Source organism: Propithecus coquereli, unplaced genomic scaffold (genome assembly GCF_000956105.1).
Source record: "Propithecus coquereli isolate 6110/MARCELLA unplaced genomic scaffold, Pcoq_1.0 Scaffold31, whole genome shotgun sequence".
Classification (NCBI taxonomy): Eukaryota; Metazoa; Chordata; class Mammalia; order Primates; family Indriidae; genus Propithecus; species Propithecus coquereli.
This window is the reverse complement of record NW_012148730.1, coordinates 495043-515248: the sequence shown is the minus strand read 5'-3', so window position 1 is coordinate 515248 and position 20206 is coordinate 495043. Positions and strand designations below refer to the sequence as shown.

Below are 20206 nucleotides of genomic sequence, written 5' to 3'. Positions count from 1 at the left end.
TTGGTGTTAATTATGAATGATGTACACATAGATTCTCAGTATTTTTTCTTTGTATTACTTTAAATTAAAGCTAAAGATATACTGTGCACCCAATACAATCCATAAAAAAATGCCTTCACTTAAATATATCCTCAAGAAATTTTAAAATAATAAGGTTTAACAGGAAATCCTAAAAGCTTCCCAGGGTAGGGGGAATGTCCCCTACAAATCAGACTGGCATCAGACTTCCTGTTCATAATACTTGATACTAAGTGTCAATGTATAAATGCCTCTAAATCCTTAGATAATATGGTTCTCTCTAGTCTTCTATTCCTAAACATATTCTCAAGCAGCGATATGATGACAATAAAGATATTTTCAGGGCTAAAAGTACTCAGAAAGTTTACCTCCTGTACATTTTCTCTTAGGAAGTTATTTGAACATGCACTCCAACAAAATGAGGTAGTAATCAAGTAAAAAGTAAATCTGGAATCCAGGAAATAGTATCCCAACTTGGTAAAATAACGAAGTTCACTTTTATGATGACAGCCAAACAGTAAGCCCTAGTTAACCAGATCCAAGTGGAGCAGGATGACAGAGGATTTAAGGTAGCAGATGAACTCATGAATAAAAGGAGACTTGGTAAAATGAATTGAGAGGTTAGAAAATGATTGAAAGGTTAGAAGAACTAGGGTGATAAAGTAAAGGCAAATAATGGAAGAAAAACAATTAGAAGATCCTCTAAGAAAAATATTACAGTAATGATCCCCAATGAACCATGCCTCCCTGTATCCACACTATTGTTTAGTCCTCTCCTACATTGATTCTGGGCCTGGCTGTGTGATTTGTTTTGGCCAGTTTAAATGTTAGCAAACATGACCCAAGAAGAGGCTTGCATGATGTACTTTCCATGAGGTTTGCATTCTTCCTGCTCTAAAACCACCATGTGTTAACCTGCCCAGGCTAACCTGTGGAGACCATGTAGAACAGAGATGGACTCCCAGTTAAATGCAAATTTCAGTTGAACAGCAAATAAATTTTTAGTACATGTATGTTTCAAAGATTATGTAGGACATACTCCTACATAAAGATATTACTTGTTCATCTTGAATTCAGATTTAACTGAGCTACTTGTATTTTTTTTTTTTTTTGAGACAGAGCCTCACTCTTTTGCCCGGGCTAGAGTGAGTGCCGTGGCGTCAGCCTAGCTCACAGCAACCTCAAACTCCTGGGCTCAAGCAATCCTCCTGCCTCAGCCTCCCGAGTAGCTGGGATTACAGGCATGTGCCACCATGCCCGGCTAATTTTTCTATATATTTTTAGTTGTCCAATTAATTTCTTTCTATTTTTGGTAGAGACGGGGTCTCGCTCTTGCTCAGGCTGGTTTCGAACTCCTGAGCTCAAACGATCCTCCCGCCTCGGCCTCCCAGAGTGCTAGGATTACAGGCATGTAATCCACCGCGCCCGGCCCTGATACATGTTTTGTAGAGTTTCTTCACTCCACATAAGTCTCTTTTTGTTCTAGCTCCCTGAAGACTGAGGCAAACTACTAGGGCAATGTCCTGGTTGCCAACTTGGCCTCCTGTGTCCCTGTCTATTCTCATTATTCACCACTGATACTAAGTAATTAGGATAATAACCTCACACCAAGAATACCTTGCTCAAGAATCTTTGAATTCTCAAAGCTAATTTTTAAAATTTATAGTCATCAATTTGGAATTTTCCTAAATTCCAAACACTACCATTACATATTGGAAGCTAGGCCTGGGAGATTCTGACCATAGGTCTCTACCACAAGCCAAAGATAGTGAGAACTGAGGACCTAAAGGAAGTGTCCAGCAGAGAGAGAAACTTTGTGGAGAGGAGAGAAGAAGGAAAAACAGCCAATATCATGTCTCCTGGCTCAAATTATTTCACAGATTGAAACTCTATAGAGTGGTGGGTATTAGATATGACTGGACAAGTTACCATGAAATTTAAGAAGAGCATTGGGGTTAGTTTTTTCACCTCAACACGCACAAGTTGCAAAAGTGCTGCATCCCACATGGGACAGCTCAAGTGGTAAGCTCATAAAGGTTGTGAGAGAAGGCTGGTGATAACATCTCTCATCACTTCCCTTACCTCCACAACCCCTCCCCAAGTGAGAGGGAAGATCACCAACTTCATCTACTACCCAATTCAAAGGCCTGGATAATGAAAAACACAGAACTCAGGATACAGACTTACATATTGACAACTGGTCTTTGTGAGATGCAAATATTTATTCAGAGGGAGGTTGTGTGACATGGTTATTTAGAATGCTTATTTGTGGTAATCGCTTCAGCCATCAAATTGCCTTTCCTTCCTTCAAAATCCCATGTCCAGATATGCAAGAACAAAGAACAATAGAAAACTAATGACTAGACTTAATGGAGATCTTGCCAAGGATGAAAGAAACATGATTGAATAAACCAGAAGAACTAGTTTGGACTACTCCACTGACAGTGGAGTGGGGAAGGAAGAAAATATAGAAGTAAAATGAAGGAAGGGAAAGGGTCTTTAGGGAGAGTTCTGGGAAAAGAATATTTGTGGAATAATAGGCCCAAATGATCTGCCTTTTCCCCTTCCCCTCCTCTCTGACAGTTGCAACGTTGAGGCTCTTGACCATCCACCTTTTTGATGGCTGTTCCCAAAGTAGCAGAAGCCACAGATGTCCAGTGTGCTGGCGCGTGGAACAAGGACAGCAGAATGAAAGAAGCATAGCATTGTAGGACAAGGTAAGATCATGTTTAGACACACACACACACACACACACACACACACACACACACAAACCAGATAAATACTTAGGAAACCACCCCAAAAGATATGTGAAAGAGCTTTCTAAAGAAAATTTCCCAAGTGACAAAAAGGTCTAAACAGCTATACCTAGAAGGGAAAATTCTAAAGATGCCAATTCTAACCAATTCAATCTATAGAGTTAATGCAATTTCAATCAAAACTAAAGGGTGGATTACATAATAAATGACATGAGTATACCTAAGTATACATTTAGAGAAAGTTAAGGTAGAAATTCACATCAAATCATTTACACAAACAGACAGACAGACACATACACACGCAATACTAGTAGGATAACAAAGGAGATAACTCTAGAAAGGATATTGTCTTTGTGTTCCTTCTATGGAAACAGGCAAATGTTTTTCTTATAAACTTGGGATAGGCAAGGATATCCTAGAAAAAAAAAAAAACAAGAAAAAAGAACAGGGGGCTAAAGATTGACACAAAGAGATAATTTAAATTTCCTGAGTGATGGAATACACCACACGTACAAGAAAAATCAAGAAATAGGATGAGCAAAACCATTTACAGGACATAGACTCAACATACAAAAATACACTTATTTCCAGTGTGGCTAAATGCTGCCATATGGGACAGAGCGGCAAGTCTATAGGTAGAAAACAAAGTTGCTTTTGTCCTCCACAGATACAGTATTTTGGGAAGGGGAAGAGACCAGTCCCCAGTTGCACACGGTCTGAAAGTCAGCAGGGTGAGGGTTCCTAAGCATCCTGCGGGCCAGCGTATGTCCTGAGAAGGTACCTGTGGTAGAGGCCTGCTCATAAGTGACAAAGCAGCCTTCCCTAAGGACACACACACCACCTGCCTTAGGGCACCCAGTGAGCGGAGGATCCCCAAGTCAGTTAGGGGTGAGCCTCAGCAGGGACTTCAACGCGAGGAAGGTGCTCAGCTAGGAGCACGAGGATCCCAGAATGTGCCACACGGCAGCGCTAGAATGCAGTGCTCCAACGAAGAGGCTGGATTCATTGGATGGCCATTTGGGAAAAGAAGTCAAGTCACATCACTGTCTTCCACCTTGCATAAAAGTAAATTCCAAGTAGGTTCATGGGACGAAACTCTAAATAGAAAGGAGTAAAAGAAGAAGGAAACCACCACGGAGACTCTTTGCAATGGCAGAGCGGGAAAGGCTGTCCTAAGCCACATGCAAACAAGAGGCAGTAAGGGAAAGTGAAGGGAACGCGAAGCGCCAGGTGGAAAGGCGGCCATGAGCAGAGCGAGAGGGCAGTGGCAGCCTGGGAGAAGGTGCGTGCAGCATCTGTGACAGACTGGGAGGGGTCGGCCTGTGCAGGCCTCTGCTGGACTCTGGTGCAAGCCCATCTGCACGTCAGACCAGTCGGTGTCCCTCAGAAGACAGGCAGGAGCAACTCCCTGCCACAGCTGCCCGACTCTGAGCCGAGTGGTGCATCGGCGGAAAGGCTGACTCCCTGGGGGCTGTGCGGTCCACGGGTGGCACTCAGAAGTGAGGGGATCGCGGTGCAGACTGCTTTGAGAGGGACATACATGCCCGGTGAAGATGCGGTGTTTGAGACCACTTGTGCCTGCCGGGAGGCTGGATGTCTGCAACCTTGTGGGTACTTACCTGGAGGGGGAGCGGAGGGGGTGTCAAACCACAAAGTCCCCAGGAGAGGCAGCAGGCTGTGGAGGGCCCCTGGAGTTGGCGTGGAAGCCAGTGCCTACAGGCACCACATGGAAACGTACCAATGAGGTGAATAAGCAGCAAGACCAGGGCCCTTTCTGGAGGTGGAAGGCAGCCCGTGGTGCCAGCTCCAGAATTATCCAAGAGGCAGCTTAGGCTGGGGTGGCACCGTCCAGGCAGGGCACCTCCCCACAGCATGAGGAAGCTCAGCATTTTGATGACCTTGTCCAATATTTGCCATGGGGCGGGAGGCCCAGAGAGCCTGTCTTTTGGTTGCAGCAGACGGGTAAGTTTTGTGATTGATGGATTCAGGCTGTTTTAAATTTTGCACGTCATGTGGCATGGGGGCACCAGTGCTCTTGCCAGTGCTCAGAGCCTCTCAAGTGTCGTGGCCAGGCCCTAGGAGACAGGCATGCTCCCGACTCCCCTGCACACACCGGAGAGGCAGAATCCAATGGACACTGGGCTCAGACATTGGTACTGCAACCAGCCAAGGGATGAGGGGCAGGACGGAAGGCCTGTGCTCCCGGACACGGGGAGGGTTTGCAGGAGGGCAGTGCCGGCAGATGGACAGGAGGGTTTTGACTCGGGCCAAGACCACGCCATTAGGACACTTTGTTGCTGGCGGGTCTCCCCGTGACAGATTGGTCTGGAGATGGGCAGAAAGCCTCTGAGGCCCTCCTTGAGTCCCGAGTCAGTCGTGGCCTTCCTGCGGCAAGTGCCTCAGATGGTGGACAACTGCAGGCAAAAGGAAATTCGGTAGTGTGCAGCGGAGTAGGGAGGTGCATGCTAATGTGGGGCCGCAAGCTAGGAGGAAGGAGAGCAGCCTCTGCCTTTGTGCTGAGATTAAAGAGGCTGAGCAATGAGGTGTCACTGAGGACGGCATTGGCGAAGCAGGCTCCACTGGGAAAAGTGCATGCAGCAGCTGTCTGCGGGGAAATCCTCCTTGGAAAACAGATTGCCCAGCCAAGCTGTGGTTCGCTTGGGAGAAAGGGGTGGTCCCCTCGGCAGCACTTAGGAGGCAAGACAGGGCCCCCGGGGCCAGCCAAGGAAGGCCCAGCCAGGTGAGCCCTCATGGGGGTGTGATGTGGCAGCGACTGCAAGTCAGCCGCTGGCCATCCCACGCACCGGGGCCTGGGAAGAGGCAGAGTCCCCATCCCAGGTTGGAAGAATTCCCAGAGTTGGTCTGGGACCTGGCAGGCGCCCAGGCCCGCTGGTCAGCATGGAGCGTGGGGCAGACGGTCCAAGCAGGAACGCTGTAGCCCACCTGGAACACAAACTCCGGGGGAAGGGAGAATAAGAAAAGAGAAGAGAGCCATGCCCTGTGTGGAGGAGAACAGGCAGAAGGCGGAGCCCTGTGGAGGCTGCTGCTGCCCAGGGCACAGTGACCCACAGCAGCAGCCCAGGGAGACCGACCAGGAGAGGGCACCGGGCGCAGCGGCACTGCCCAAGGGAAACAGATGTGTTTACTGGGTTTGCCATGACTTTGGGGAAGGGGACCACTTCTTGACACATGACGCACATGCATCGAGCTCGGCTGTGGTGAGGCAGGGGCTGAGGCTTGCTGGGTGGGGGCTGGAAATGTTGGGGGAGGAGTTGCCTGGCCCCATGGAGTGCTTCAGCACACAAGAGCTCTTCCTTCCCCGGCAGGGGTAGTGGGACCTCGGCCGGAGGGCATGGAGGTGTCTCCTGATGGATGGACCAGCCAGGGCCGTGCCAAGCACCCTCAGCATCTGCCCTACCACCCCGGGGGAGTTGACGGAGGGCTTCACTGTCCCCTTCCTGGGTCCTACCCAAGGTACGGGGTGTTGGGGGGTGGATACAGAAGAAAGGTGGTTCCCCCAAAGGAAGCAGCAGCCAACCCTTCTCATGCTGGGAAGTAGTACTTGGGATGGGAAGGAAGAGAGGACGGCTGGAAGCAGACTTCACAGCAGCTTTGCTGGAGAGATAGAACTACGGGAGGCAGGCGCCGGGCAAGTGGCAACCTTTATTGTGATGATTCTGCATTAAATGCTCATGGATGTGCGGCAGAGCGCCCCATCCCCGCCGCCCCTTCCCCTACCCCCCCCACCCCCAGCGTTGGATGCCCAGACAAATGCCAAGGATACTGACCTTCCTCTCTAGCCGGGCAGTCAAGGAAACACGCCCTTATGGAGGGATTTCTATGTGTCGGGCACTGCGCTGCCTGCTTCAAGGATATTTTCTCATTTAGTCCCCTCAATGTCGCATCTTAATTTCACCAGCTGCCCCCACCCTGGACTCCCACACCTGCCTCCAGCCCTTTCCTGAAGCTCATTCTGAGCACTGCAGCCCGTTTCTACCCCTGCCTCCTGCGAGCACTGGGAAGGGTGCATTTGTCAGGGAGCAGCAGACGCCCCAGTCTGCTGGCGTTTATTGAGCCTTTTTCTCTTTCTCTTCGTGCAGACTGTAAACTCAAGGACGAGGACCATGTCTCTTTTTTTGCCAATCAAAGCACACAACTTTATTGATGATACACACAGATGCGGGCTTGGGCGGAAGAGGTTAAGTCAGTACAATAGACAGAAGGGGAGTGCCCTTTTTTGATGAATAGGTTCAGCATCCATCAGCTCGTGTAGAAGAAAGAATAGATGAAACATAATTCAACCTAAGCTGCAACACAGGCATTTTCAGCTCGAGCTCCGATATGCCGCTGGTCTCTGCAAAGTGGTCCCGCTTAGACAGGGAGACCACCATCACCACAGGCAACAACCGCGCTCCGTGATGCTAGGATTTCACGTTCTTTACCCACGGCAGGCAGCCAGAGCGATCCCTTTGCCCCGTGAAGGGGGATGCAAGGGAGTAATTTACAATGCACGTTGCCTGCACACTGCGAAACCAAGGAGGTACTCAAAGCTCTGTGGGAGCCCCTGCCTGGCCAATAAGAGCGTGGTCCTCGATTTAGCACTAGAACTTTCACCCAATGATGTGGCGACTGGCTAAGGCTGGATCTTCCGTAGCACCCTCTGCAGATTCTTTGACATCTGCAAACAAGCGGGTTTGGGTGGATTCAGTCCCATTGTGTTTGAGACGGTCATTTACCGGGCAAGGGTTTCCAGGAGAATCTCTCTGTTTCCATTTCTGGTAAAGAGGGACATGAATGAGAGCAGCATCTGGGCACCGAGCAATTCCCCCGCCAAGACTGGCTTTTCAGACAAACCCATCAGCGGTTTCAAAAGCTGAACCTTAGCACATCCACTTCCCTCTGAAATCAAAGGAAACTTCAGGTCTGAAACGGACTTGGCAAGCATGTTATTAATAACTGTCATGCTTATTAACACATTTAATCCGGCCTGCTGCAGAAATGAGTTGCAGCAACGTGACACAGTCTCCCGACACACTTCGTTGATGTACACCTTAATCTGGCCCCGGTTTTCAATACTCTCATTCACGTTATCCGGGGCACACAAAGCCTCCCCAACAGTGGAGTCGGGAGTGGGGATCGTGTTTCCAACGATTGAGAGGCTGGCCAAATGACTATTGATATCGTGGCTAAATGACAAACCCGCATCCTTGAGCTCAGCAAACAGCATTTTCCCCTGAATCAAAAGACACTTGGAGAGGTCAAGAGTGCAGCTGACATTTTTAAAGTTTTGAGCACTCCAAGTATTTTTATGTTCATAGGGGAATGGCCGCTGTTTTATTGGGTGTGCTCGGTTGGCCTTGCCCCCCCCGGAAGGCCTGTCCTCAGTGCCACCTGGGGCCCCAGGTTCAGTCCAGTCCCCATCCTCACTCCATGGTCGAGCCATAGTTGTGAAATCAAACCAAATGTCGGACTCCTCCTCATCCAGCTCCTCGTCATCGTCCCATTCCTCTTCCTCCTCCTCCAACTTGTCACTGTCATCTCTTCCTATAGTCAGTTTGTAAACGCAGTAGCAGGCACCAGCCCCAATCATCAGTCCTGCCGCCATCCAACCCACTTCCCGAGCCCGGCCCATAGTCAAGTCCGTGCCAGCCTTGGGGCAGGACAGGAGGGGGCCTTGCTCCACCTGACTGAAGAGGACTCTTAGGGCCAGGGCGAGTAATGCTGGAAGGCGGTAGTCTTCAGCCTCTCTTGGTTCCTGTAGCTGTTTTGTGATGAATCTAAGGGTGTAAAAGAGTATTAGGGTTTTGGGTTGTACCTGGGTTTGTGCCTCACCAGACAGTGGAATTTGAGTTCTTGGTGAGAAAGGTGGATTATTAGGAAACTGGTTTTTTTTTTTTGTTCTTTTCTGTCTTCCCCTATCTACCCTCAGGATCCACCGTTTCTCTTCCCTGCACCACAGAGAACGGTGGGAAATGGGGCTGTGTTGTCATGTCCACGAGGTCCACTGGGAGAGTCTACCCCTCAGGCAGTCTTCTCCTTCACCACACCTCCACCCCCAAAGACTCACGGGCAGTCTCCTACCAACCTCTACCAGTCAGGTAAATTCCTTCTTCTTCCCTTATCTTCTGTTATCAGTGTTCCCTCCACAGTGATAGAAGGACAGAGTCTGGCAGAAGGACAAATGGAAAGACAGGTAGGCAGCAATAGAGAACTGAAAGTGGAGTGGATGGAACAGCACTGAAGGACACAGGTCCCAGTATCTGCGTTCCTGAATTTTAGGCCCCTGAGTTTAAAAGATTTTTCACACTCTCCTGACTTTCCTAACGCGGGCTTCCCCCGCCCCCCTTGTCCGCCATTTCCCCAGCAAAGGCCGCCACACCCCTTTCCCTGCGCTGAGATGGGAGGGGGTGTGGAGAAGGAAGGGGCCAGGAGAGGGCGACTCGGACCCGGCCCCTACAGATCCCAGACCCCCTCCTCCGCCACCCCCACCCACAGTCCCGGGCAAATCCCACCTTCACACCGACCTGCACGGTTCCGACCAAGGCAGTTTGCGCCTTCTCTCTCGCCGAGACTTGCGTCGCGACCTACAGGCCAACAGACCTACAAACCTGCGAAGGGACAGGGGACCGAGGGGACGGAGTGCTTGGTGGACGGACCAGCACTCGAGATACGAGTGCCCCGATTGTGGAACCCTTCTTTTCTCGGAGTCTCTGGAACCTTCATTCTCTCCCCTCACCCCCACTCGAAGTCCGCCACTTCTCTCTACTGCAATGAGCACGGGGTGGGCTGGGGGTCGGGGGCGGTATTTAACAAGTAGACAGGAAAGGGATCCAGTCCCGATCAGCCCGAACTTGGATCCGCAGCGCTCCTGGCCCTCTCCCACCCCCACCTCCTTCCAAGCAGCGGCCACCCTCGCACCGACCTGCACGGTCTGAGCTAGTTCCCTTCTTCCTTCACACGCCTGCAGAGTAATAGGGGGCTGGTACCCAGACGGAGACGACTGGCAGGACTTCTGCTCTCGGCGGCGGCTCTCGGTCACGTGACAGCCACGTCACCAGTGAGCTCTGGCCCCCAGTTTCCACTCCCACAAGCAGTGCGGCAGGCGCCAGCCTGCCCCGTACCTCCCCCAATCACACTGGGCCCTGTCACTCTTTTCCTCTGTAACAATACCAGAATCTAGAAGTGGCCATGTCTCTCTGGTGTTTGAATTTGACTTTCTCTAATTACAGGAAGAGGCAGCATCTTCTCCTGGGTCTACCTTTCACTTGTACTTCTTGGGGAATTTTCTCATCCTTTCCTTGACTCTGAAACTCCTGCATGCCCTTCCTTAATTTCTACTCCTTTCCATATTCAGTCTCTGCACCAAAATTGGGGAGGAGCAGAAAAGGAAGCCCAGGTAGTAGTAGATTTTTATGAATGTTTTGATACATTTATGTTCTATTTTGTCCTTTTTTTATTGACTCGAGCTACACTGTTTTGTAACCAAAAATACAATAAAGCTATTTCTACTTGGAGAAAAAAAGAATTCAAATCTATTTTTAAAAGTGAATATAACGTAAGTAAGATGTTCCAGTTCATAGGGAGGCCTCATTGATTTGGTGAAGTTAATATGTTTTACATTGAAAATATTTTCTCGTGACTGCACAGTAAATAGAAGCTTTCAGGCAGCATACTAAAATTTAAAAACATACGCTTACAAACAAAACCAGTGTGCTTCCAATATAATTTATAAATTGATGGATAAATGAATCTGTACTGAGAAGGTCTGTGTTCTAATCATGACCATTTAGATAAGTGAACCACTGTCCCTTTCTTTCTCCTTACTGAACTGATAGTCAAAGTGTCAGAGGACTGAGGTCTTCATAGAAGACTACTAGATGGCTTTCACTCTGGCTTCAAAGGACAGATTTTATGCAGACCCCAACTTCAGATGAATCTTAGGTCTTCAGATGAACTTTCGAGATTAGCAACTTCACAGGTTAGCCTGCCTTTCATTCAAAGGGCTTTATTTAAAATCTATTGTGAAGTTTTGTGGTGCAACCCATAAATCATCCAAAATTACAGAATTCCTTGTTATTCCACTGGTGAAAATGAGACTTGATAGAGGGAATTTTCATTCCATTATGACACTGTGGAGCTCTCTCTGGTGTCTGCCATTCATATACTGTACATCATCCTAGCGGTGACCAGTGGAGATGGTGGTGCGGGTCTGTGGGTGACTGTGAATCACTGCAACATCCCTGATGTCTGTGTCGTTTTCCCCCACAAATGGGAGGACAATGTACAGGATCCCAAGTAGTCACTGGGAGAAAGAGGATTTTTCATTCCCTGCCTCGTGTGACAACTTCACTGTACCACCCGTACAAGCCCCTCAGAATAATCCCAGAACTCAGGGACAAAGTATGCAGAAGTTAGTCCCCAGACATCCACCTGTCCCTGCTGGAGAGTCATAATCTAAATATAGACGCTCCAGGCAGCCTCTTTCTTAGAACACTGAAATATGACACCCGGGAGAGAGGCCCCCCCTGCGAGGGGCCCCTGTGTGGAGGAGGCCCTTTCAGGAGGCGAGCCAGGGAGCCCTACTGCCTGGCTGACAAATATTCAGAAATCAAGAACATGTCGCAACTCTCTGTTCTTCCCTTTTATAGTCCAAACTCACTCACCAATTTCATACCCCATCTCTCTAAATCTCTGCCTCATTTGTTTTACCATCATCCCCTTATACTGTTTTTTTTTTTCATTGCCCTTTACTTTGCCTAGACAAGGGAATTCTATTTATGAAGGCTTACTAATAGATCTCTCACATTTAACTGGCCATCATTCAGTTTCCAGCTGCTACGTGCTTGTATAAGTGCCTTTGGTTGTTTTGAATATATACATTAGAAAGAACTAAGGGGTAGTAAAGCTTAATGAAGGCAGATGACTTGGTGTCAGAGACATGGCTCTACAATATCGACTCATTTTCTCAACACTTAGCCAGGCTTCAAGGACAAAAACTTTACTCCTTCCTCTCCTCACTAGTATAAAATATCTTCCCCGTTTGGTATATCCTTCAATTATTCGAACGTATAACCCCTGACTACCATTCTCCCAGTCTGTCAGACCTTTCCCAGTTTGAGTCCACTTCCTGTCTAAACCCCATGGGCATGATAACCCTTTCAATTCTCTTATATCTTTGTCATTCTGATCCACAATTACTTCCAATTCCTACCTGGGGACATTCAGAAACTACTTTGATCTCCATTATACATCTATTAATACCAAAAAATATTTATTTAAGGACATGTTATGTGTCTGACATACTGTTTCAAAAGTGAAAAAGGAAAATGCTTAAGCAAGTCCTCAGATAAGCCTGTTAAAAGTTCCTGAGACTGCAAAAGATCTTGTGAAACCACTGCCAAAAGGAACCTTTCGGTTTAAATCAGTATGTGGTCACATATGATATGTAAGTTATAAAGTACCCAGAAACAAAAAAGGATCAGTAGATGGTAACACTAATGGAATTGCCTGGTACGGTGTGTCACATCTGTAATCCTAGCACTTTGGGAGGCCAAGGCAGGAGGACTGCTTGAGGCCAGAAGTTTGAGACCAGCCTGGTCAACATAGCAATATTGCCCCCTGCCATCTCTACAAAAAATAAAAATAAAAATAAAAATGGCACTGTGGAGGGCAAAAAAAATTATAGAAGGCTGTTATCTCAAAAAGCTACATTATTTTTTGAATTGTGTTATTTGGTTTTTTGTTGTGTCTTAGTTAAGGTTGTTTGCTTATAAGCAACAGAAAACAAACCTGGTTAACTCAGGCAAGGAGGGAATGTTGAAGACCAGGGTCAGCTCTGAGGAGTCTTGGTAGGAGGAATTGACAGATGCCTCTTCAGGATGACATAGTCCACCGATTTTCATGTTTTTATCTTTCCGCTCAAGATTCAAATTTTAGTAAGAGGCTTTTGGTTGGCCTTTTTTGGGCACAGTGCCCACTCTTTTGCTGAAAAAAACAATAGGGTATGTAAAATGTAAAATGTATTTTCTTTTCCCAGAGAGAAATGTGAACTGTTTCAGATGTTGTTGTTGATGTGCAGGATCCTGTTTACCACACTGGATATTAACCCTTTGTCCAGCTATGACTGAGGTGCTGGGGACTTATCTTCCACAGCATGTCTTAGTTCCAATTTCCACATTAACTGAACATTAGAAAGGTACAGTTATGAAATGGCCATGCATAAGGTTGTTCTTTGAGCCAAGGCCACATGGCTTCCAAGACAGAATTCCACAAGGTTGCATCTACAGTTCAGGGTCTTGTCCTCAGTGTTGCATGATCAAGCCCTGATTTTGTCTGCATGCTAAGAGCAGATGCCTCTGTCAAGGAAAGACTCCCATTCGCTAAGACATACATAAATCTAGATCTGAATGCTCAAACCCGTGGGTCTCTGCATTCTCTCCTTGTTAGGAGGCCACAAGGGAAACTAAGTCACAACAGGAGTAACAACTGAATAATTTGCCCTAAGAAATGCAACTGTCAGGGGTACTGGAGGTTTCTGTCAGTATTGCCTGCCCATTCTCTCCCTGTAGCCAAGCTACTGCTTGGGAAACCATAACCTCAGAAAGTTGCTTGATGAGCTTGCAGTCAGAGCAAGGGCATTCGTTTACCCTAAGAAGTGGCTTTCAGCTGAGGAAGCTTGAAGTACTTTTACACATCATGGGGATGACTCTGCCAAGGAAAGCTAAATGTTCCATTCATCTTAGCCAACACTCCTTCTCCTCCAGACAGTACTTGGGTGGGAAACACCAACACTTTCCTCTGACTCGCCTTTCCATATATTCCTATGCTTGAATAAGCCCCTCTGCTGCACATGACCTTTCTCCAAACAGAAGATAATTTGGTTTCTGTTTACTAAATTTCAGTCATGTCCTAGTGCTGCCTCCCTGAAGTTACACTGATATGAATTTTCCTGAGGTTTGCCTGTTCCCAAACTCCCCAGTCTTTTGATTTACTTCTGTATTGTTTGTGGATTTTAAAAGTTATGTAGTCAGATAACAACCTTCTATCCAAACTATTAGGGAATATCCCACTGAAGACTCCATGTTCGAAAAAGCTTTATTACTTTTTGTATTGTTATTTGTACTGTGTATTACTTAAGGTTGCTGGGCTATAAGCAATTGAAACCAAACCTGGTTAACTTAAACATTGAAAGAATGTGATTATTTTATTCCCTTTCCTACTTTAAAAGAGTTAAATCATTGATGCTGGGTGAATTATTGAGCTCATCAAACAAGCCAGGGAAATGGTTTCACACTAATTGCTAGATGCCAAGTTCAGCCAATTTTATCTTGGTCTCAGTGTTCCTCTAATACCTATTTCATTTACAGATGGTAGTCTCTATTTGTACCCAAGTATATTTTGTAATGTTCTTTGTATATCACTTGCATTGTCAGCGTGCATGCTGCTTTATCTTATAGACACCGACTCTGTGGTTGTGATTTCTACTCAGTTTTTTCCTGTTACTGTCTTCTGCAGCCTCAATGCCTCCTCCTTGCTAACTGATGGAGGTAAAAGTCTATAGCTCTCCTGTTTAGAAGACTGCCCTAGTCAGAAGATTTACATATTCTCAGACACACTGACTAGCTCATTCAGGGTTGTGTAATGTGTTAAGCCTCAGAAGACATTAAGATTGCTTTGGGTGAAGTGTGTAACACTCTCCACCAAGTGAGAAAATGCGGGACTTTTGGAGGTCATCACCCAACATCACCCAACACTCTCCACCCTCCACTCTTTTTCTTTTCTAAAATGGAAACAGCTTTATAGTATTTTTTCCCATTAAAAGAATGTAGGCTGGGGCCAGGAACAAAAAAAACAAAAAAGTAATTAAGAAAGTAAAAGCTACATTCTCATTCCAGGTTTCCTTTTCTGATTGCTCGTTCATTTCACATCTGGGACTAGATTTCAGAGGAAATGGTAGACATTAATAGCTGGGAGGAGGGGAGGTGGAGGGAGAGGCTGCTGTCCCAGGAGTCTAGGGAAGGAAGAGGCAATTTTTCAAAAAAGTACAAGTGGCCAGTAACCCCAGGGGAAGATGCTGTCCCTTTTTGGTAATCAGGAAGGGAAACACAACTACAGGGAGCTGGGATTAGCGAAGGAAGAGTAACAAGGCCTGGTATGGGGGAGGGAAAGGAGGGGGGCGGGCCCTCTTCTGCCGCACTGCTGGTGGGAGGGGAAATTGGGGACCCGAGTTGGTGGATGACGTAGCTGTCACGTGACCAAGAGCTGACGTGTGCAGAAGTCCTTCTTGTCCTGGTCGTTGTTCCCGTCTGAGTACCAGCTCCCTATTGCCCTGAGGGCGGGCGGGCCTGCGGCAGAGGGAAGAGGAGGAGGAGAAGGAAATTGTCCCGGATCCCTGCAGGTTAGTGCCTGGGAGATTCCATACAGCGGGGGTGGCCGAGGGCGTAGGGCGGAGACCGTCGCGGGTCCTGAGGCGCCTCCGTCGTCTCTCCCACTCGCTGCCCGCTTTCCAAGACATATGTCCCGCCTGCAGCCCATTTCGATCATGCAAAAAGGTGAGCAGGGGGGTATTTGAGGAGGAGCCCAGAGATCGGGAAATGGGAATCTGCTGGGAGGTCAGGCCCGCAATCCGGAAAAGGAGCTGTGGCCTGGGTGTTGGCCCCTAGTCCACCAAAACAGTGACGGCGGGGAAAGGCTGGACATGGGGGGCGGGGGTGGTGAGGTGCAACGTAATGTGTCAACAGAACCCCAAGAGGGGCAATAGGGATGGGAAACCTTTGACAACCAGGCCTCCGGATTGGGAAAGAGTTTCGTGTTCTGGGGACTGGTCCGTCCACCAAGCACTCAGTAGCGGCTATTTCCCGTCTTTCTGCCTACGGCTGTGTCCTCCTGACCATGGCTCTGTGTCTAGTGGGTCCGATCCTCTCCCAGGTGGCCAGTCTTTCCGTAGGTTGCGGTACAACACCCGGCAAGAGAAGAGGAAGGAAATTAACCCCGATCGGTGAAGGTCGATTTGAGGGTAAGACCATCTGGGGACCCTAGGAGCGGTGGAGGTGGGGGTGGGGAGAAACAAACGGAGGTAATAATTTAGGTTCAGGTCTGAGTCTGAATGTGTTTCTCGCACTCCCCGGACTGTGGCGAAATGGCGTGCGTTGTGTGTGTGTGGGGAGGGGGGATAACAGCAGGGAAACCTATCAGATAGTTTGTTCATAATCCTCTCTCAACAGCACTTAGTCCCCATGTTTTTGATCTGTCATCCTGCAGGTCTGCTGTAGCAGGTGGCCCCGCTTGAAGCGAGGGAGGAAGTTTCCTCTGATCAGTAGAGGTCGGTGTGGGCGTGGGGGCTGTCTGGAATGGGGGAGGGGTTGGAAATCAGCCGCGGTTTGGGCGGGCTCACCCAATCCTACTTTATTTTCTTACATCCCTCCTATTTCAGGCTAGGGAGGGGTCAGGCATGTGCATGTTTCGGATGGCATTGAGAGAGAAAAAACAAATCTGAAAACCTGCACGGCGAATCAGGAAAGCAACAAATGAACGGTCAATCCATCAAGCCCTCAGTTCTCACTGGCTCTGATCTTTCTGCAGATTGGAAGGTTGTTGGGCGTGGCACACCTCCAGGGAAGGGAAGAAGGGGTAAACTGCCTATCTTGAGGAGGTTAGTGCAAGGTTGCTACTCCCTGGGGACATCCAAGGCTGTGGTGACTGAGAACCTAGCAGAGTCTGTGGACTCCATTGCCTTTATCTAGACTTAGGATAGAGGTGAACTGGGGGGTAAGGGAGAGGGTGAAATGAGCGCGATAGAGATTTTGTCAGCAGTCTACATTTACTGCCCAGCATTCAATTACTACTCTCTTGTCCCTCTGTGCAACTCTATGCATGGGACAACACAAATAGAAGAGAAACTCAAACCCTATTTTCTTCTTCCACCTGTAGGTCCATCTCCAGAATCAGCTATTGTGGCCTTGAAGTGGCTGAAGACGATCACCCTTCACAGACCTGCACCCAGGCACACAGCCCTCTTACCACAGCCTGAGTGACTACTCTATTCCTTGGTCCCTGCTATTGTCAGGGACGATTGCATGGGCTACGCCAGGAAAGTAGGCTGGGTGACTGCAGGCCTGGTGATTGGGGCTGGTGCCTGCTATTGCATTTATAGACTGACCCGGGGAAGAAAACAGAACAAGGAAAAAATGGCCGAGGGTGGATCTGGGGATGTGGATGATGCTGGGGACTGTTCTGGGGCCAGGTACAATGACTGGTCTGATGATGATGATGATAGCAATGATAGCAAGAGTATAGTGTGGTACCCACCTTGGGCCCGGATTGGAACTGAGGCCGGGACCAGAGCTAGGGCCAGGGCAAGGGCCAGGGCTACCAGGGCACGTCGAGCTGTCCAAAAACGGGCTTCTCCCAATTCAGATGATACTGTTTTGTCCCCTCAAGAGCTACAAAAAGTTCTTTGCTTGGTTGAGATGTCCGAAAAGCCTTATATTCTTGAAGCAGCTCTAATTGCTCTGGGTAACAATGCTGCTTATGCATTTAACAGAGATATTATTCGTGATCTGGGTGGTCTCCCAATTGTTGCAAAGATTCTCAATACTCGGGATCCCATAGTTAAGGAAAAGGCTTTAATTGTCCTGAATAACTTGAGTGTGAATGCTGAAAATCAGCGCAGGCTTAAGATATACATGAATCAAGTGTGCGATGACACAATCACTTCTCGCTTGAACTCATCTGTGCAGCTGGCTGGACTAAGATTGCTTACAAATATGACTGTTACTAATGAGTATCAGCACATGCTTGCTAATTCCATTTCCGACTTTTTTCGTTTATTTTCAGCAGGAAATGAAGAAACCAAACTTCAGGTTTTGAAACTCCTTTTGAATTTGGCTGAAAATCCAGCCATGACTGGGGAACTGCTCAGAGCCCAAGTACCATCTTCACTGGGTTCCCTCTTTAACAAGAAGGAGAACAAAGAAGTTATTCTTAAACTTCTGGTCATATTTGAGAACATAAATGACAATTTTAAATGGGAAGAAAATGAACCTACTCAGAATCAATTCAGTGAAGGTTCACTTTTTTCCTTTTTGAAAGAATTTCAAGTGTGTGCTGATAAGGTTCTGGGAATAGAAAGTCACCATGATTTTTTGGTGAAAGTAAAAGTTGGAAAATTCATGGCCAAACTGGCTGAGCATATGTTCCCAAAGAGCCAGGAATAACTCCTTGATTTTGTAGTTTAGAAGCAACACACATTGTAAACTATTCCTTTTCTCCACCTTGTTTATATGGTAAAGGAATCCTTTCAGCTGCCAATTTTGAATAATGAGTATCATATTGTATCATCAAAGCTAATATTTAACCAACTTGGTCTGCAGGTTTAAGCTGGATTAATGAATATCACTACTTGTTCTGAAAACATGTTTGTTGCTTTTTATCTCGCTGCCTAGATCGAAATATTTTTACTATTTCCTCTGCATAAGTGACAGTGAATCCATTCTTCATAAGTAAGCTCCCTTTTGTCACTTGCATTGATTTCATTTGTGTATCATCAATAAAGTTGTGTGTTAATGCTGGAAAGAAAAAAAAAGAAAGAAGAAAGAAAGAAACCATCTTTGTCCTTCAGTTTATAATCTAGTTGGAGAGATAAGAAACATGCAAACCAAAAGATAGCTGAGAATATCTGAAGCGTACACTCACTATCAGATATGTGCTCTCACAGCACAGAGGAGGCAAAGGCTTCTGTGGGATGTGCTAGTCAGCTAAAGCTTCGTGGAGCAGGTGGCCATTGAAAACGAGTCCTGAGTGGAGCAGGGTGGTTAGGGCATTCCATGGGACAGGAACAAGGAGAGAATGATATGAGAAAGGCACAGAGGTAGGAACCCTCTTCGTAGGACAGTCAGGAGACAAATCTGCTTAGAGTGGAGAGTGTGAGGAGTGAGAGTAAATACATTTGGAAAGCTGGGTGAAACCAGCTGTGGGGAGCTGTTTGAATATTATCCCATCGAGCACTGAGAGCCAAGAAATATTTTTTACTAGAAAATATTTGGGATCCATTAAAAGTCCCTCTCTACTATGGTGCAGTGTCAATGAGGGTGTGCAAAATGGAGCCGTTCAAAACCCTGGCCATTTGGTAATACATATGATAAGCCTTAAAATATGTAAGCCCTTTGTCCTAAGGAAGTAATTATATAATTGGCCAAAGATTGTATGTACAAGGCTGTTCATCCCAAGCATTATCTACAGTAGTAAAAATTGGAAACAACTTAAGTATCTATCTAGCACACTGGATTGGTTAAATAAATTAAGGAATGGTCACACAGTAGGATATGATAACTATGCTGATGAAAATCTATATTGCCAGGAAAAGCTATTCATCATGCATTGTGAAGTAAGAAAGGTAGGCTACAAAGCAGTATTCAGAGTATGATTCCATTTTTTTGAGAATAATAAAACATATGTTTAAAAAAGACACTAAAATCTCTGGAATTATAGACATCCAAATAGTAACAGTAGTTGTCCCTGGATGGAAGGATAATGAGTGATCTTTGCTTTTTTGCTTTTTATTCATCTATGTGTTCTTATTTATCTAAAATGAATATTGATTTTTAGGAAATATTTGAAAAAGTGTTGGAAATGAAGCAGGTGATTCATTGGAGCATGTACTGAGTCGAAGAAATATTTAGATTAAAAATGAGGTGGGTTGAAGTCTCTTCTCCTAAATGATAGATAAGTGGTGAAGATCGGGCTTTTCGTGAGGATTAAATGAAGTAATATGCATAGTACTTACAATGTTCTGGCACATAGCAGTTAATTAAGAAAAGTGAGCACCCTTAATTATCTAGAATGCAGGGTTGATAGCTTTTTGGTTGACCTTTGTTTTGCTGAGGTATTCTGCTATGTTTCAGTGTCATTTAATAAATAATAATAACAATAAAGGTTCCCATTTATTAAGTGACTACTGTGTAGAGTTCTGTCATTCCTGCAAATCAACTGTTAAAATAATTTCTCAAAGGATGAGAGGTTTATTTCTTTTCTAAGGACTTAACAGTGTTTCTTCAGACATGATCTTACCAGCCTCCATAATATAGCTCTAGCTGGTTTGGGGATGTTATCCTGTTTTATATATGAGGCCAGGAAAGGGTAAAATCCTCTGTCTGGTTATAGTCTGGTTTTAGCCCCAGGTTTCCATATATGTACTGTAACATTGTCTGTACTGGACATAAGGAACAGGGACTGTTTGGCTTAAAGTTTGTGTATGGTAACCCTACTAAACCATGCATATATGTAAGGACTCATTTAACATCAGTTTTAAGGGAGGACTGAGAGGAAAGGAACTAACATTTTTCTTGCTCCTATTGTTAGGAGAGAGAAAAAGATTTGCAGGGGGGTGGGTAAGAGGGGGTAGTGGGTGGATTCATCCATTTAAAATAAAT

At 46.5% G+C, this 20206-nt stretch overlaps 2 protein-coding genes across 7 annotated transcripts; one reads left to right on the top strand and one right to left on the bottom strand.

Annotated features, from left to right (window-relative positions):
• Positions 1-6908: 6908 nt before the first annotated feature.
• On the bottom strand, positions 6909-9836 carry ARMCX6 (armadillo repeat containing, X-linked 6). 2 transcript variants are annotated; one of them, XM_012650067.1, is made up of 3 exons: positions 9700-9836; positions 9302-9385; positions 6909-8554 (listed from the first exon to the last, which is right to left on the bottom strand). In XM_012650067.1, the coding sequence occupies exon 3, from the start codon at positions 8407-8409 to the stop codon at positions 7510-7512; it is 900 nt and encodes a 299-aa protein (XP_012505521.1). In that variant the 5' UTR covers positions 8410-8554; positions 9302-9385; positions 9700-9836; the 3' UTR covers positions 6909-7509. The 2 variants fall into 2 exon arrangements, with proteins under 2 accessions (XP_012505521.1, XP_012505522.1); XM_012650068.1 differs by lacking the exon at positions 9700-9836 and having other exon boundaries at positions 9302-9394.
• Positions 9837-14987: 5151 nt separating this feature from the next.
• Positions 14988-19728, top strand: ARMCX3 (armadillo repeat containing, X-linked 3). 5 transcript variants are annotated; one of them, XM_012650060.1, is made up of 5 exons: positions 14988-15174; positions 15713-15792; positions 16038-16098; positions 16359-16428; positions 16707-19728. In XM_012650060.1, exon 5 carries the CDS (start codon positions 16853-16855, stop codon positions 17990-17992), a length of 1140 nt encoding a protein of 379 aa, XP_012505514.1. In that variant the 5' UTR covers positions 14988-15174; positions 15713-15792; positions 16038-16098; positions 16359-16428; positions 16707-16852; the 3' UTR covers positions 17993-19728. The 5 variants fall into 5 exon arrangements, with proteins under 5 accessions (XP_012505514.1, XP_012505515.1, XP_012505516.1 ...); XM_012650061.1 differs by having other exon boundaries at positions 15011-15174; positions 15685-15792; XM_012650062.1 differs by having other exon boundaries at positions 15026-15328.
• The last annotated feature ends 478 nt before the right edge of the window (positions 19729-20206 follow it).

Bases quoted from the DNA above. Each gene is read 5' to 3' on its own strand.
- ARMCX6 (XM_012650067.1), bottom strand. From the start codon at position 8,409: ATGGGCCGGGCTCGGGAAGTGGGTTGGATGGCGGCAGGACTGATGATT.
- ARMCX3 (XM_012650060.1), top strand. From the start codon at position 16,853: ATGGGCTACGCCAGGAAAGTAGGCTGGGTGACTGCAGGCCTGGTGATT.